General features: G+C 51.5%; 1 protein-coding gene across 1 annotated transcript; it reads right to left on the bottom strand.

Annotated features, from left to right (window-relative positions):
- Window positions 1-568: 568 nt before the first annotated feature.
- On the bottom strand, window positions 569-13,296 carry CPN2 (carboxypeptidase N subunit 2). The gene is made up of 2 exons (XM_079101136.1): window positions 13,149-13,296; window positions 569-5,866 (listed from the first exon to the last, which is right to left on the bottom strand). Exons 1-2 carry the CDS (start codon window positions 13,149-13,151, stop codon window positions 4,223-4,225), a joined length of 1,647 nt encoding a protein of 548 aa, XP_078957262.1. The 5' UTR covers window positions 13,152-13,296; the 3' UTR covers window positions 569-4,222.
- Window positions 13,297-13,505: the final 209 nt, after the last annotated feature.

The raw sequence follows: 13,505 nt of genomic DNA, 5'->3' as shown, positions 1-13,505 counted from the left end.
GAGAGGAACCATGATACCGAAAGGTATCATTTATTGAGAATTTGGCATACACCGTCATCTTGGATACTTCATGTGAAGACACAAGTTTGATCTCAGCCAATAATGCTATGAGGTGGAAGATGTTAGGTGACGGACCATGTGTCAAGGAAACTGAGGCACGGAGAGCTTAGTAGCCTGCCCAGAGTTCCATGGCTGCCAAGTAGCAGGAAATTCCTGGACAACAAACGGCATAAGTGTCCTGGAAGGAGTCCCACAACACTTCCAAATAACTCAAATTTCCTTATACAGCAAGAAGAAAGGGCAGCTGTAGCTTCTCCAAAAATGCAAACTGCCGAGAGCACTGAAGATGATAAAATTAAAAACATCAGCAAGGAAGCAAAAGAACACCTGGGAGATGTTTGTGACAAAGCCAGCATCACCGAGGGACCTGGGGAGGGTGCAAATTACCACTGTGAGACCCGGACCTGACTAGTGTCCAAGGCAAAACCAAGCCCTGGGTTCTCAGCCCTGGCTGTGTTAGAATCACCCGGAGAGTTTGGTTTGGGGTTTGTGTTTGGGGTTTTTTTGGGGTTTTTTTGTTTTTTTTTTTTTTTTAAGCTGATATCTGTGTTCCCCTCTATGTCCCAAGGAAGTCAATTAGAATATCAGAAGATGGGGTCCAGTTCGGTTTTTACTGGACTTCGTTTTGTTTTGCTTTTTGAAATAGAGGTTTCCACACTTTGCCCAGTTGCTCTCTAGCTCCTGGGTTCAAGCCTCAGCCTCCAGGGGAGCCTGGACCACAGGTGCGCATCACCACGCCCAGCTAAAGCTTAACCTTCTATTTTTTCCAGCGTTAGGAATTGAAAGCAGGACCTTGGGCACATTAGACAGGCTCTCCCCCACTGAGCTACACCCCCAGCCCCTACTGTTTTCTTTAAATCTCCCAGATAATTTTAGGATTCAACCAACCTTATTATACAGATGAAGAAACAGGCCCAGAGCAGAGGCATGATTACCAAATGCCAAGCATTAAGGAAGTGAGGGGTTTGCACTGATTCTAGACCAAAACCCATTAAAAATTCAACTGTTGGGCCAGACTGGGGCACCTGTAAGGCAACAAGACCCGAAGACCCTGGGGTGCCTTGGCTCACTCAGAGCCGCCTATCACTCACCATAACTCCATCTGTGCGGGCTGCTTCCTCAGCATCACGTGGCAGAGAGAGAAATTATTTTAATTTAATCCAGAGTTATATTTTGGGGGAAAAGTGTACTTGAAAGAAACATCTGCTAGATTACTTGCCCTTCCATCCCCGCCAGGGGACACATGACTACTTGGGCCATGTCTATAGCTCAGACACGCATTCCTCAGATGGAGATTCATAAAGCTCCTCTGGGGTGCAGGGTGATGTCACTTCCCCAGATGGTGGTCAGCACACCTAGATGGGAGCCAGCAGCCTAACACAGCCCAGCCTCCTCCATCTCTCTGAGGCCAAGTTCTCCACCCTTGGAAGATGTGCCCAAGAGACTCTTAAGCCAAATGATTTTGGAAATGGAACGAGTGTCTTTGAGAATCTATGCTTTGTGAATCCGCTGACCACTGTCCATCAGCTTAACATTTAATTGGTTTGAGTGTCCAGAAACCTGTTTGTGGGCCAAGGATGTAGCTCAGTGACAGAGCACTTGCCCAGCATACACAAGCACTGCTAGGGTCAAAAAGAAAAAGAAACTGGTCTATAAAATGCCCTGCAGGAGTCAGGGGAGTTGTGCTTCCTTGTCTGGTCATCTTGCCCCTCCGTTCTCCTGAACCTGCCCCTGCCCTCAGTTCAGGCCCTGCCCTTGCTATCCTCAGCCACCCAGGAGGGAAACTCCTGAGACTGACCACAGTCTTCTTTTCCACTTTGCCCAACCTCACCCACTCAGCTCCCTCCCCACCCCTCTTCAACTCAGAACTGCTGGATTTCCCAGAGCTGCACCCACCAGCAGGCCCTGGAGCCCCTACCCCGCCCACACTTGGCATGATCCAACTCTCTAGTCTTTGTGGGTCTAATAGATGTCACGTGATATCTTGTTGTAATTTGCATTTCTGTAACTCGCAGTAGCTGTTTGAATCTTTTTAGCTTTGGGTTCCATTTCCTTAGCATGCTGACCCTTATGGCTTCCATTTCACGCCATCCAACAGCCTTCACTGTTTGCCCTCCTCTTGCTCCCCTCAAACTGCTGGGTCACCTACCTGAAGCACAGGCAGGAACATGTCCCTGCTCTGCATAAGCTGCCTGGAGCATCCTTACTAAGTATGCAAACTTCTCTTTCCACACTCAGAGGCCCTGCAGAATGGGGCTCCTCTGGGTTCCCCCAACCTTGCTCCCCTCCTCCACTCTCCCCCATCAAGTGGCCTGCTCTATAGTCCCACAGCCCTGACCTCCCCCTGCATGTCTCTAGCCCTCAGCTCCCATTCTTGCTGCACATGTCTCCTGTGCACCCTGCCTCCTTCAAGGCCCAGGACCGACCGACCCGAGGTTCTTATCGTCTGAGGGGTGTTATCCTCTGACTCCCGAGTGTTTGCCAATGCGCCCCTCTTTGTGCTTTGTGTTCGGTTCTTCCCTTCATGCCTGCCTTTTTTCTTTTTCATTCAGGGCCTCATGTGTGCTAGGCAAGCTCTCTACCACTCCAGTACATCCCCAGTTCTTCTTCTTTTGTGACAGGTCTTGCTCACTTGCCCAGGTTGGTCTTAAACTTGCGAGCCTCCTCCTCAGCCTCCTGAGAAGCTGAGTTACAGGTATGCGCTGCCATGCCGTGCCCTGCACTCTTGTCTGATCTCTGCCCCAGTGGTAGGATGCCTGAGGGACCTGCTGATTCATTGCTCCCTCTACAGCCAGGAAACTAGGAAGGAAGACAAGGAGATAGAGTCTGGGGATTGAGAAGTGGAAGCTAAATCTGGAACATTCGTTGACTAACTATTTGGCCACAGGATAAGGAGGGGAAGAGATTGGAGGATACCGCCAGCTTGCCAGTTTGCTGGACAGGAACCCAGGAGGAGCTGGGGATACAGCTTGGCTTAGATCAGCATGTGGCTGGCTGTAGATCCTGGGACTGCTAAGCAGGCACAGGCCAATGAGCAGCCGAGGTAAGCTGAGCCCCAAAAGGAGTTTGGGGGTCATCAGTGTGGAAGGAGCCTCCAACTGAGATTACTAGGAGGTGGGAATACAAGACCGCAGAGGAGGCTGGTGTGTAGGTGGCGGCTGAGAAACACTGAAGTGTGGTGGGGTGGGTAGGCAGCAGTGACTCTAAAACCAAGGGAAAACCAGGTGTGGTGTCGCACGCCTGTAATCCCAGCGACTCAGGAAGCTAAGACAGAGGATTTCAAGTTCAAGGTCAGCCTCAGCAACTCTGTGAGACCCTTTCTCTGAATAAAAAATAAAAAGGCCTGGGAATATAGCTCAATGGTAAAACACCCCTTGGTTAAATCCCTAGTACCTAAAAAAAAAAAAGTAGACAAAGAATCAGGGACCAAGGAAGAACAATTCCAGAGAATGAGCAGCCCAGAGAGTCAGGCTATGAGAAAAGCAGGTGGCCACAGCCCACCCAGCTCACCTGTCCCCTCGCCCCTTCCTACATCCTCAAGCAGTGGCCCTGTGTGCCTATCCAGCAAAGCACCTTTGCCCTCTGGGGCTTCATGTCATGAGAGCCAGCAGCTGGCATTGACCTTCCCAGGGCACCCTTTCATCTTGATTTTTCCTGCACACAGTTGGGCGCAGATGACACGATTTCCTAACAGGAACCCAGGCCCTGCTTCTCTGGCCACCTCTACTTCTGCCATTTCCTTTGTCACCTCTCTATCCAATAAAACAAAATTTCAGGGCAAGGCATTGAAACAGACGTGTGTGTTTTGAGCTGGATGTGGTGGGAATGCTCTAGGGCTGGAGCTCTGGGCAAGGCGGAGCGGGCGGAACTAAGACTCTCAAACCACCGGACTGGGGAGGTTTATTCTCCAGAGCACAGTGCAGCTTTCAAGGGTGCTCTGCAAGGCATAAGGATGACCTTGTCAGGTCACAGACCCTGAGAGGGTTTGATGAGGGAAGAAGAGGGGAAAGCCGTGCTCGGTGGAGCAGTCTAACTCCACCTCATGTGACCATGTTCCTTGCATCAGAAAAGCCAAAGCTTGAGACCCAACCCCTCTCCTGCCCCTTGCCTGGTCAGGCCCAAGGAGCTACTGTCCAGGCTCCTGGATCCATCTGCCCTGTACCTAGGGCCCCGCTGCCCGAGCCTCAATAGACACAGTGACCCTCACAGAGCCACAACTGGACCTCAAGTCCCATTCCTGACTGGCATTGTATTTCATCGCCAGGGAGCCTGAACCCTGCCTAGGAGACAGCTGGACATTCAGCCAGCGACACTGGGCCTCGTCACAGGCCAGCACAACAGTGCCCTCGGGGTTACTATAGGTGCACCGCCTCTGGGCTGCCCTTTCCTCCATCGTCAGATCCCAGATGTCCCCTGGCTCCCTGTCATACATCCCCGGGGTCTGGAAGCCCAAACGGTCTCGAGTGACAGGGCACACCAGCTGTTCTTCCTTCAAAGCGAGTACTGACTGCCCCTTGAGGTAGGCAGGGCCCCCACAGTAGGTGTGGATGTGGAGGAGATGGTCGCTGTACTGGAGCAGCCAGGTAAAGAGGTAGGCCAGGTGGCAGTCACACTGCCAGGGGTTGCCGTGCAGGGCCAGGTTGAACAGGTTGTAGTTGGTGTCAAAGATGCCCCCCGGGAGTGTGGACAGCTGGTTCCTGGAGAGGCTGAGCAGCTCGAGCCTGGACAGGTTCTGAAAGAGGGCAGGGTGCAAGACGGTCAGGTTGTTGCTGCCCAGGTAGAGCTTAACCAACTCCTCCAGGTCCCTGAAGACCCCAGCGGGGAGGTGGGCGATGGCGTTGTGAGAGAGCGTGAGGGAAACGAGGCTGGACAGGTTGGCAAAGGTGCCTTCAGGGATAGTTTCCAGCTGGTTGTGGGACAGGGACAGGCCCACAAGGCCTGGGTTGTGGGCAAAGAGGCCTGCGGGCAGCATCCGCAGCTCGTTTCCCTGCAGGTTCAGAAAGGTCAGATTGCCCAGGGAGGCGAAGACGGAGGGCGGCAGGTGGTGGATGGCATTGTGCTGCAGCCACAGCTTCTGCAGGCAGAAAAGCCCGGAGAACACCTCCGGGGACAGCTCCCTGATGCCATTGCCATCCAAGAAGAGCTCCTGCAATCTGCCCAGATTGCCAAATACGCCCTCAGGGAGTCCCGAGAGCATGTTATTGCTCAGCTTCAGGGTCTGCAGGCTGGTGAGTGAGCGGAGCAGCCCCTTGGGAAGCTGGGCCAGGCGGTTCTGAGCCAGGTCCAGGGTCTTCAGACGCATCAGAGGCTGGAAGAGCCTCCCAGGCAGGGTCTGGAACCGGTTCCCCTGAAGCTGGAGGGACTCCAGGGCACCCATGTGGTGGAAGAGGCCCTCGGGCAGAGCCTCAAGCGTGTTGAAATTCAGGGTGAACTTGCCCAGTGAGGTCAAGTTGCAGAAGATGTCAGCACTGAGGTTGGAGAAGGCACTGCCCGTGATCTCCAGGTCCTCCAGCCTGGGCAGCCCCCCAAAAGCATCTGGCCCAAAGTGATGGAGCTGAGTGTTGAGGAAGACCACTTTGGTCAGGTTGGGGTTACCGCTGAAGGCCCTGGTTCCCACTGTAGTGAATGCGGTCTCCACAAAGACAATGTCCGTGGCATGTGGTGGGATGTCTGGTGGGATGGCGGCCAGCTCCTCATCTGAGCAGAATACCTCCTGGGTGAAGCAGTCGCAGCCCCTTGGGCAGGGCTGGATGGGCCTGGGCAGGAGCAGGAGGGAAGCCCAAAACAACCAGGCTCCAGGGAGCATCTTCCAGGTCCGAGGAGGGAAAGAAAACAGAAAGGATACCTCTATCAAGGGCAGCATGGCACAGTGCCCAAAACACTGGACAGTGATCCCAAAGACAGGAAGAGGTTGTGAGTGAGGATCCACTCCTTGGGAAAGCTACAGTGTGGCAACAGGTTTTTGTTTTGTTTTGTTTTGATTTTTGCAGTGCTAAAAATCCAACCCAGGGCCTCACACATGCTTGACAGTGCTCCACCCTGAGCCGCACACCAGCCCCTGTTGATAGTTTTAGCAGCTGTTTTCATAACACCCACAGCAGCCTTGCAAGATAGGTGGGGCTGGGTTCTCATCTCCTGAAGGTGAAGGCATCAGGTGGTCTGACAGGTTACACCTGCAGGTTAGTACCCACAGCAGGACCAAGATCCAAGTTTTTTGGACTTTCCATGTTCTCTCCAGATTGAAGAAAGGAAGGGCGAAAGGAGACAGAAAGACAGGGAAACGATGCATGAAAGGAGACCATGGTAGTGTGGAATTTTTCAAGATACAATGTAAAAATATGGGAAGATTCAGCCATTAAGAAAAATGAAATTATGGCACTTGCCGGCAAAGGGATGGAACTGGAGACTATCATGCTAAGTGAAATAAGCAGATCCAAAAAAAACAAAGGCTGAATGTTTTCTCAGATCAATGGAGGCAGGGACACGATAAGGGAGGAAGGGGGGATGGGGGAGAAGGGAGGGGGATGGGAATGCAAAAGACAGACTCAAATGGACATGACTTTCCTACGCTCATATATGAATTCACAACCAGTATAACTCCACATCATGTTCAACCACAAGAATGGGAAGTTACACTCCATGTATGATTGATATGCCAAAATACACTCTGTTGTCATGTATAACTAAAAAGAACAAATTTTAAAAATGTGGGAGGATTGTCACTGAGTTGGAAATTTCCAAATGTACCTCTTCCTGAGTTTTCAGATCTCAGTGCACTTACAGGCCTGATTGTGAGGATACCTTACTGCCTGCTCTCTGTGCCATCCGGGGTGATGCAGCGCCACACAGCACTGCCACCAAATGCTCTCCTCGACCAGTGCCTGTCTCTCCCCACCTGACCATGATGGAGCCCAGGATCTTTCCAGTGTTGTGTGGATAGGAGGGTCCCAGACTTGGGAATTCCACAAACCAATAGACCAAGGGTTCCAAGCTTCCAGTATGCTAAATATTAATCAAAAAGCAAAACAAAGAAAAACCTGCCAGCATCCTCTGACTAATCACAAACAGGTGACAAGGCTTACAATTACACTCTGTTTATTCCTCTGTGGTCATTTTTATATATTAATCAGTATCTCACACACAAAGACTGGGAAACGTCAGATTAAAAGTTCACATTTTGGGAAGATCTGGGGGCAGTTGGCTCACATTCCCACCTGGCAAGAACAACAGGGGCTCAGTGCCTCAGCCCCATTAGGGGATATGTGCTCTCCAGGCCATGACCCTGATCATATCATTCACCTACAGGTTTGTAGTAAGCTCAAATCCTAGGACCATCACTTTCTAGCCATGTGATCTTGGGCATGGTATTTAGCCTGTCTGTGCTTCAAATTCCGTATACGTAAGAGCAAGATAATAGTAGTGTGTTAGGGTAATTGGGAGAATTAAATGAGTAACTATAGATAAAGGTTTTAGACCAGGGTCTGACAGAGCAAGAAATTAGTCCACTTTGTTAACTATTGTTAAAGCTTGCAAGCCACAATCATTACAGAAAAGGCTATTTGAACAAAAAAGTAGGAGGAACACAATATCCTCTAGATGGAATACATTTGACCTTAACAAAAAATTTTTAAGAAGAAATTGCAGCATAACCCTAATTGTTCTCTTTACCTCTTGACTGGAGTTTACCCTGGTCAGCCTGAAAGCATCCAGGCCCCTGGCAAGACTCACTGATTGTCTCTCTGCTGCCCTCTGCTGGCTGCCTCCTCCATCTCAAGCTTCCGCTTTGAATGGCTGTTCCTAAGATCTTCCTTCACACAGAGCACTTTTACACAAGACACTCAATGACTCCCAGTTTTCCCAAGAATATTCTTCCTAACCTATAGAAAAAGGACAGTGTCTCCCTGAGAAAATGCATTCATCCCTCAGGCCCCTTTACATAAACTCCAGGCGGTGGAATTCGAAGGACTCCTGCGATGGCAATTTGAGACAAGAAGGAAAGGAAGGAGCTTCAGGCCAGTACGCGTTCCCTGGGCCAGCAGGTACTGAGCTCATCTTTTGAAGGAGACTGCTCTTGTGAGCCCACGTGTGTAGAAACCTAAATGCAGTGGACTTTGGCTGCAGGAGAATGGGGTAACCATGGTTTTGTGCATCTCCCACACCTGGGCCACCCCTGTGGGTAAAACCCCCAGGCACGTTGAAAGACCAGTCCTGGCTGACCTTTTTGTGAGAAGATGAGTGTGCTCATCTCTCTATGCCTGGCATCCAGGGAAGAACTGACTTCCTGTTGGCTCAGCCAGGGTTTGCTGAGTGGAGCTCTCCAGACAGGGATGAGCTGCTTGGAGGCACAGCTCTCCTTCCCTGGAATGCTTCCACACAGACCCACCAACCACCCACCAGGACAGGATCAAAGCCTGGAATCTTCCCGAGAATAAGAAACCAGTTCTTCTTACTGTCAATGTGCCATGATGGCATCCAGCGACCAGTTACTCTTCCTGGCTAACCCCTTCAATCCTTGGTTCTTAAAGGCAGTTTCCAGAAATAACTCCTCCAGAATGAAGAGCCATTCAACACTAGGACGCAAGAGCCCTGCACACTGTCAGGTCAGCCTCCTTGCAGGAGAGAGAGGCCAGCCCAGGGTGTCTGCAGCAGGGCTAGGTGGCAGAGCCCAGATCTCCTGTGTTCCCACTTGCTCCTTCCAGGAAAGCTGTGGCCAAAGTGGAAGAAGCACCATGAAGAGGGCCGGAGCCTTCTGCAGCATGTGCCTCCCAACTGAGCCCACCCCAGACCATGTCCTCTCTCCCATTGCCTGGGTCTCTTCAATCCCCTGTCACCTGGAAATAACACTTTTTAAAAGTTCCAGAAAAGGCAGTTGCTTCAATTCAGGCCTTGACACAAGAATATGGCACTGTTGGCAAAGAAAACCAACTCCAGCATGGTGGGAGGTGTCTGCTGACATGTGGCCAAGCCCAAGGGGTCTTCCCACCTGCCAGCTCTCAAAGCTCTCACCTGCATCTTGATCCTCAGAGCAAACCTAGAAGTATCTAGGACAGGGAAATGGAGGCCCCTGTGGCACACACTCAGAACGAAGGAGCCAGGATCAGTCCCAAGGTCTGCTCAAAGTAGGGCATTGCTGTGACTCCACAGGTTTCTGTGCCAAGGACAGTTGGAATGGCTGGGATGGACAGGGGCTGCTCCTCACATTTGCAGGTCCCAGGGCAACACATACCAGGGAACCCACCCACTGTGCCCTTCTCTTTCCACCTGAGTTTCTGGAACTGAGACCTCCCCACAGCCATTCCAGGATCCCACAGGCCAAGGTGTGCACTTCTGTGGCAAGATCGCCCTGGGGAACATGGACCTGGTCCTCTGTAGTTGAAACATGGCTTAAGATGGGGACACAGCCTCCAGTGGGCATGTGCCCTAAACCCTTGAAGGTCTCATGGGAACAGGAAGGCCAGAACAGGGCCTTTTAAAGTTCAGGGCAGGACCCTTCTCGCCCTAGTCAACAGGCATACAGGGCAGGGTACTAGCAATAAGGGTACAGAAACACCAGCAATTTCCAAATGACCCACTCCCAGCCCAAGACTCGTTCTCACACTGCTGTGGATTGGCTAAACGTTTGCACTCTGAAGTCAGACAGTCTGGACTCAAACCCTACATCCATCCCTGATGAACTGTGTGGTCTTGGCTGAATTACTTAACCTCTTTGTGCTTCAGTTTCCTCATCTTCAAAACCACAAGCACACTACCTTCGCTGTGGGATGGTTGTGAGGATTTAGTGAGAGGATGCACAGAAGACTCCAAGCCCAGAGCCTGGCACACTGGGAGCACCTAGCCATGCTAGTGACCCTGATTCTCCTGAGTTCAGCCGGCCCCAGCTCTGTTCTGAAGTAGTCACAGAGGTTACTCTGGAAAAACCGATGAGATCATCCAACGGCCCCACTGTGAATCCGAGATGCTTCTCGACAGCACTTTTTCTAGCCCTTTCCTCTCTGGCCAAGTGAAATGGCATTTTTGTCCTTGTTTCAGAGGAGCTGACTCTGAGGGCTCTGGCCATGCTGCCCTGGACTGGGGTGCTTCCCAACCCACCCTCAAGACAGCAGGTCACTGGGAAGCTCTGGAGATGAGAAGCACCCCCACAGAGAGATGGTGGAGATGGATACCAGAGGGCCACCTTGGGGAGGCAGCCAGGAGGTTACTGGCTTTCACCTGGGAATAAGACCAGCACATGTCCTCAAAAATGTTCCACACTCAGCAAGCCAAGGAAGTCTGGCCTCTTCTGTGATTTTAAAGCTTTATTATTTATTTTTATTTTTTTGGTTGACGGGGTGCAAATGGACTCCTTCCTCCTCTCAAATTGCTCATGGGTTGGTGCATTTCTGTGTGTGCCCCAAGCCAATCTGTCATCCACCACAGAGCTAAGACTCACTCCTTCCAGAGGGGGATGTGAGCCAGAACCCTGGCCCCAGGTCCTGGTGGGTTGCTGCCCAGTACTGACTGCTGGATTCACCACTCAGCCTGCCACTCATGTGGAAGCAGGAAGAAAAAGCCCTTTTTAGGCTGAGCCTTGTGAAGCATGTGGAAACCCCTGGTGGCCTCATCTGGTTCCCCAGGGAAGACCTGCTGCTCCCAGCCCTGGTCTCCTTCCCTCTCAACCCAACAAAGTCAAGACAAGGGGCTGAGGCGACAGACTGGGGCTGGGATCCAGCCTGGGCTCCCATCCCACCAGCCCCACACACCTTGCTGTCCAGGTGTGTCCCCTCTGAGTCCCTGCTTCCACATTTGTAAATCAAGAGCGACCATGGCAACAACAATCAGGACACCTAGAGTCCAGCATTATTATGGCTAGTGTGGCACTGAAATGAGACAACAGGCACCAGACTATCAAAAACTAGAAACAGCCAGGCTTGGGGACGCACACCTGTAATCCCAGTGACTCGGGAGGCTCAGGCAGAAGGATTCAGAGTCCAAGGACAGCCTCAGCAACTTAGTGAGGCCCTAAGCAACTTAGCAAGATCCTGTCTCAAAATGAAAAAAATAAAAATAAATAAATGAAAAGGACTGAGAAGCCGGGCATGGTGGCACATACCTGTCATACCAGCAGCTTGCGAGGCTGAGGCAGGAGGATCAGAAGTTCAAAGTCAGCCTCAGCAACTTAGCAAGGCACTAAGCAACTCAGTGAGACCCTGTCTCTAAATAAAATACAAAAAAGGGCTGGGGATGTGGCTCAGTGGTTAAGCACCCCTGAGTTCAATCCCTAGTACAATTGAAGAAAAAAAGAAAAGAGAAGAAAAAAGATACAACCTAAATGTGCAACGTGAGGGCTTGATTGAGTTATGCTGCACAGATGTATCTTCTCTGCTATCTTTAAAATTATAGGTATGTATTTAGTGATGTTTGCAGTATTTTAAATGAAATCTATGTAGAATCCCAAAATGTTACATTTCCATTTTTAAGGTACATTCGGGCATAGAAAACATAACAGAAGATCATACACAAAATGTTTGTAGTGGCTATTTCTGAAAAATAGCATTATGGGTGATTTTTTTTTTCCCTTTGGCTTAAAACTATATGTTCTACATTTTGAAATGATAAACATGTATCATGTTGGTAATAATGGGGAAGTTATTTTATTATAAAAATGGAGGTAGTCATGTAAAACACGAGGCACAGCTCCCGGCCGCTTCTGGAAGGCTTGAGGTGGGTCACACTGGCTCACAGTGCACACACAAACGTGAAACCCCAGGTGCCCGACAGGGGCGTCCCGGAGCTCTGCACCTCTTGGCGTGGCACTGTGAGGCTCAGGGAGCTTGTCTATCTGCTGTGTGGGTGTTCTGGGAGAGGAGACAGCCAGAATTTTGAAATAAGAGGAGGCTGTGAATTGGGTGCCAGCACTCACCCACCCCAGTCCTCACCCCAGGCCCTGCTGGCATTTGTGGAACACCTGCGCCCGCCTTTGTCTTTTTTCTTTTTTTCTTTTTCTTTTTTGGTTACTGGGGTTGAACCCAGGGAGCTTAGCCACTGAGTCCCATCCTCAGCCCTTTTTAGTATTTTTGATTTAGAGACAGGGCCTTGCTGAGTTGCTGAGGCTGACTTTGAATCCGTGATCCTCCTGCCTCAGCCTCCAGAACCACTGGGATTACAGGCATGCACCACCATGCCTGGCTCCTATTGGTCCTTTACTCAGTCCTACCCACCTCCTAGGCCAGCACAAGTCCCACTTCCCCAGGAAGCCCTCCTTGACTGCCCCTCCTTTGGATCCTTGGGTTGCTTGTCCTCTGTTGAATGTGCTGCATTCTAGTCAGTTGCACCCACCTCACTGGAGTCTGGGGTCCCAGGGTTCAATGCTCTGTATTCATTACCTGGCCTAGGGTTGGCACAGAGATGGCACTGCTCTCTGGGACCCCCTAATTTCCGGCCATGCTCTTCGTCCTGCTTAGTGGAGCAGGGAAACTGACTCTGCCAGTGCAGAGAGAGACTGAGTTTGAAGTCTTGCGCTGGTAGCCACAAGCCGGGGGGGCTCTGTCAGGTCATCCATCCCTCTCAGCCTCAATTCCTCATCCACCATTGTAGCCCTCAGGGTCATGGCTAGCACTCAATTGGAAGATAAACACACTCGATTAGACAGTAAAAATAAAGCACTGGACACTAGCAGGCGTTCAAAACAAAAGGCAGCTGCGTGCAGTGAACTTTCAGTCCTAGGTGACAATAAACTTTATCATCTAAACCTGGACTCTTCGGGGACTGAAAGGGGGAGCTGGCAATATTATGCCAGCTGACAGGGATAGACCAGGGCAGACCCCAGGTGTGTTGTCACCCTGACTTCACCATTTACCAAAGGCAGGACCAGGTGGTGATCTCAGAACCCGCTGCCCAGGCCTCCTCCAGCCTCCTTCCAGCCTGAGGGAGCTCACGGAGCCCCTCACTGCTGCTCCTCCCAAGGGAAGGGGACCCAGGTACTACAGCTGCTGGAGCTGAGGAGTGCTCTGAAATGGGGAAGAGAGGCAAGCCCCTCTCATGTCCCATCCCCACCAGGACTCCAGGCCCCCACCTCCCCGCAGACCCAGACGTGGCCCTGGGAGGCCTACCATGAAGACGGAGCAGGTGGAACAGGCAGCCCTGGCTCTTCCTCCAGACCAGCGGGGAGTCTGGTGCAGCCTGTGTTCGGTGAATCCAGCCCCAGCGCTGATCAAAGTTCCGGACAATGGTTCCTCCCCTCACGTGACCTGTTCTGGGAATGTCACCGGGGTCACAGGGCAGAGAGAGAAGCTGGGCAAGGTCTCTGAAGATTACAAAATGACCCTGAGCTGCTCCCACAGACAGGTGCCTGGTGGGGCCAAAATCCCACTAAGGTGGCAGGCTGGGCATGCTGGGGACACAAGGGCATCCACCAGCGCTGGAAAACGCCCAGCAGCTGCACTAAGGTGAGGGCCCGGCCCAGGGTC

Source organism: Sciurus vulgaris (assembly GCF_902686455.1).
Source record: "Sciurus vulgaris genome assembly, chromosome: 10".
Lineage (NCBI taxonomy): Eukaryota > Metazoa > Chordata > Mammalia > Rodentia > Sciuridae > Sciurus > Sciurus vulgaris.
Note: the sequence above shows the minus strand (reverse complement) of the source record. Positions and strands in the feature narration are given on the sequence as shown.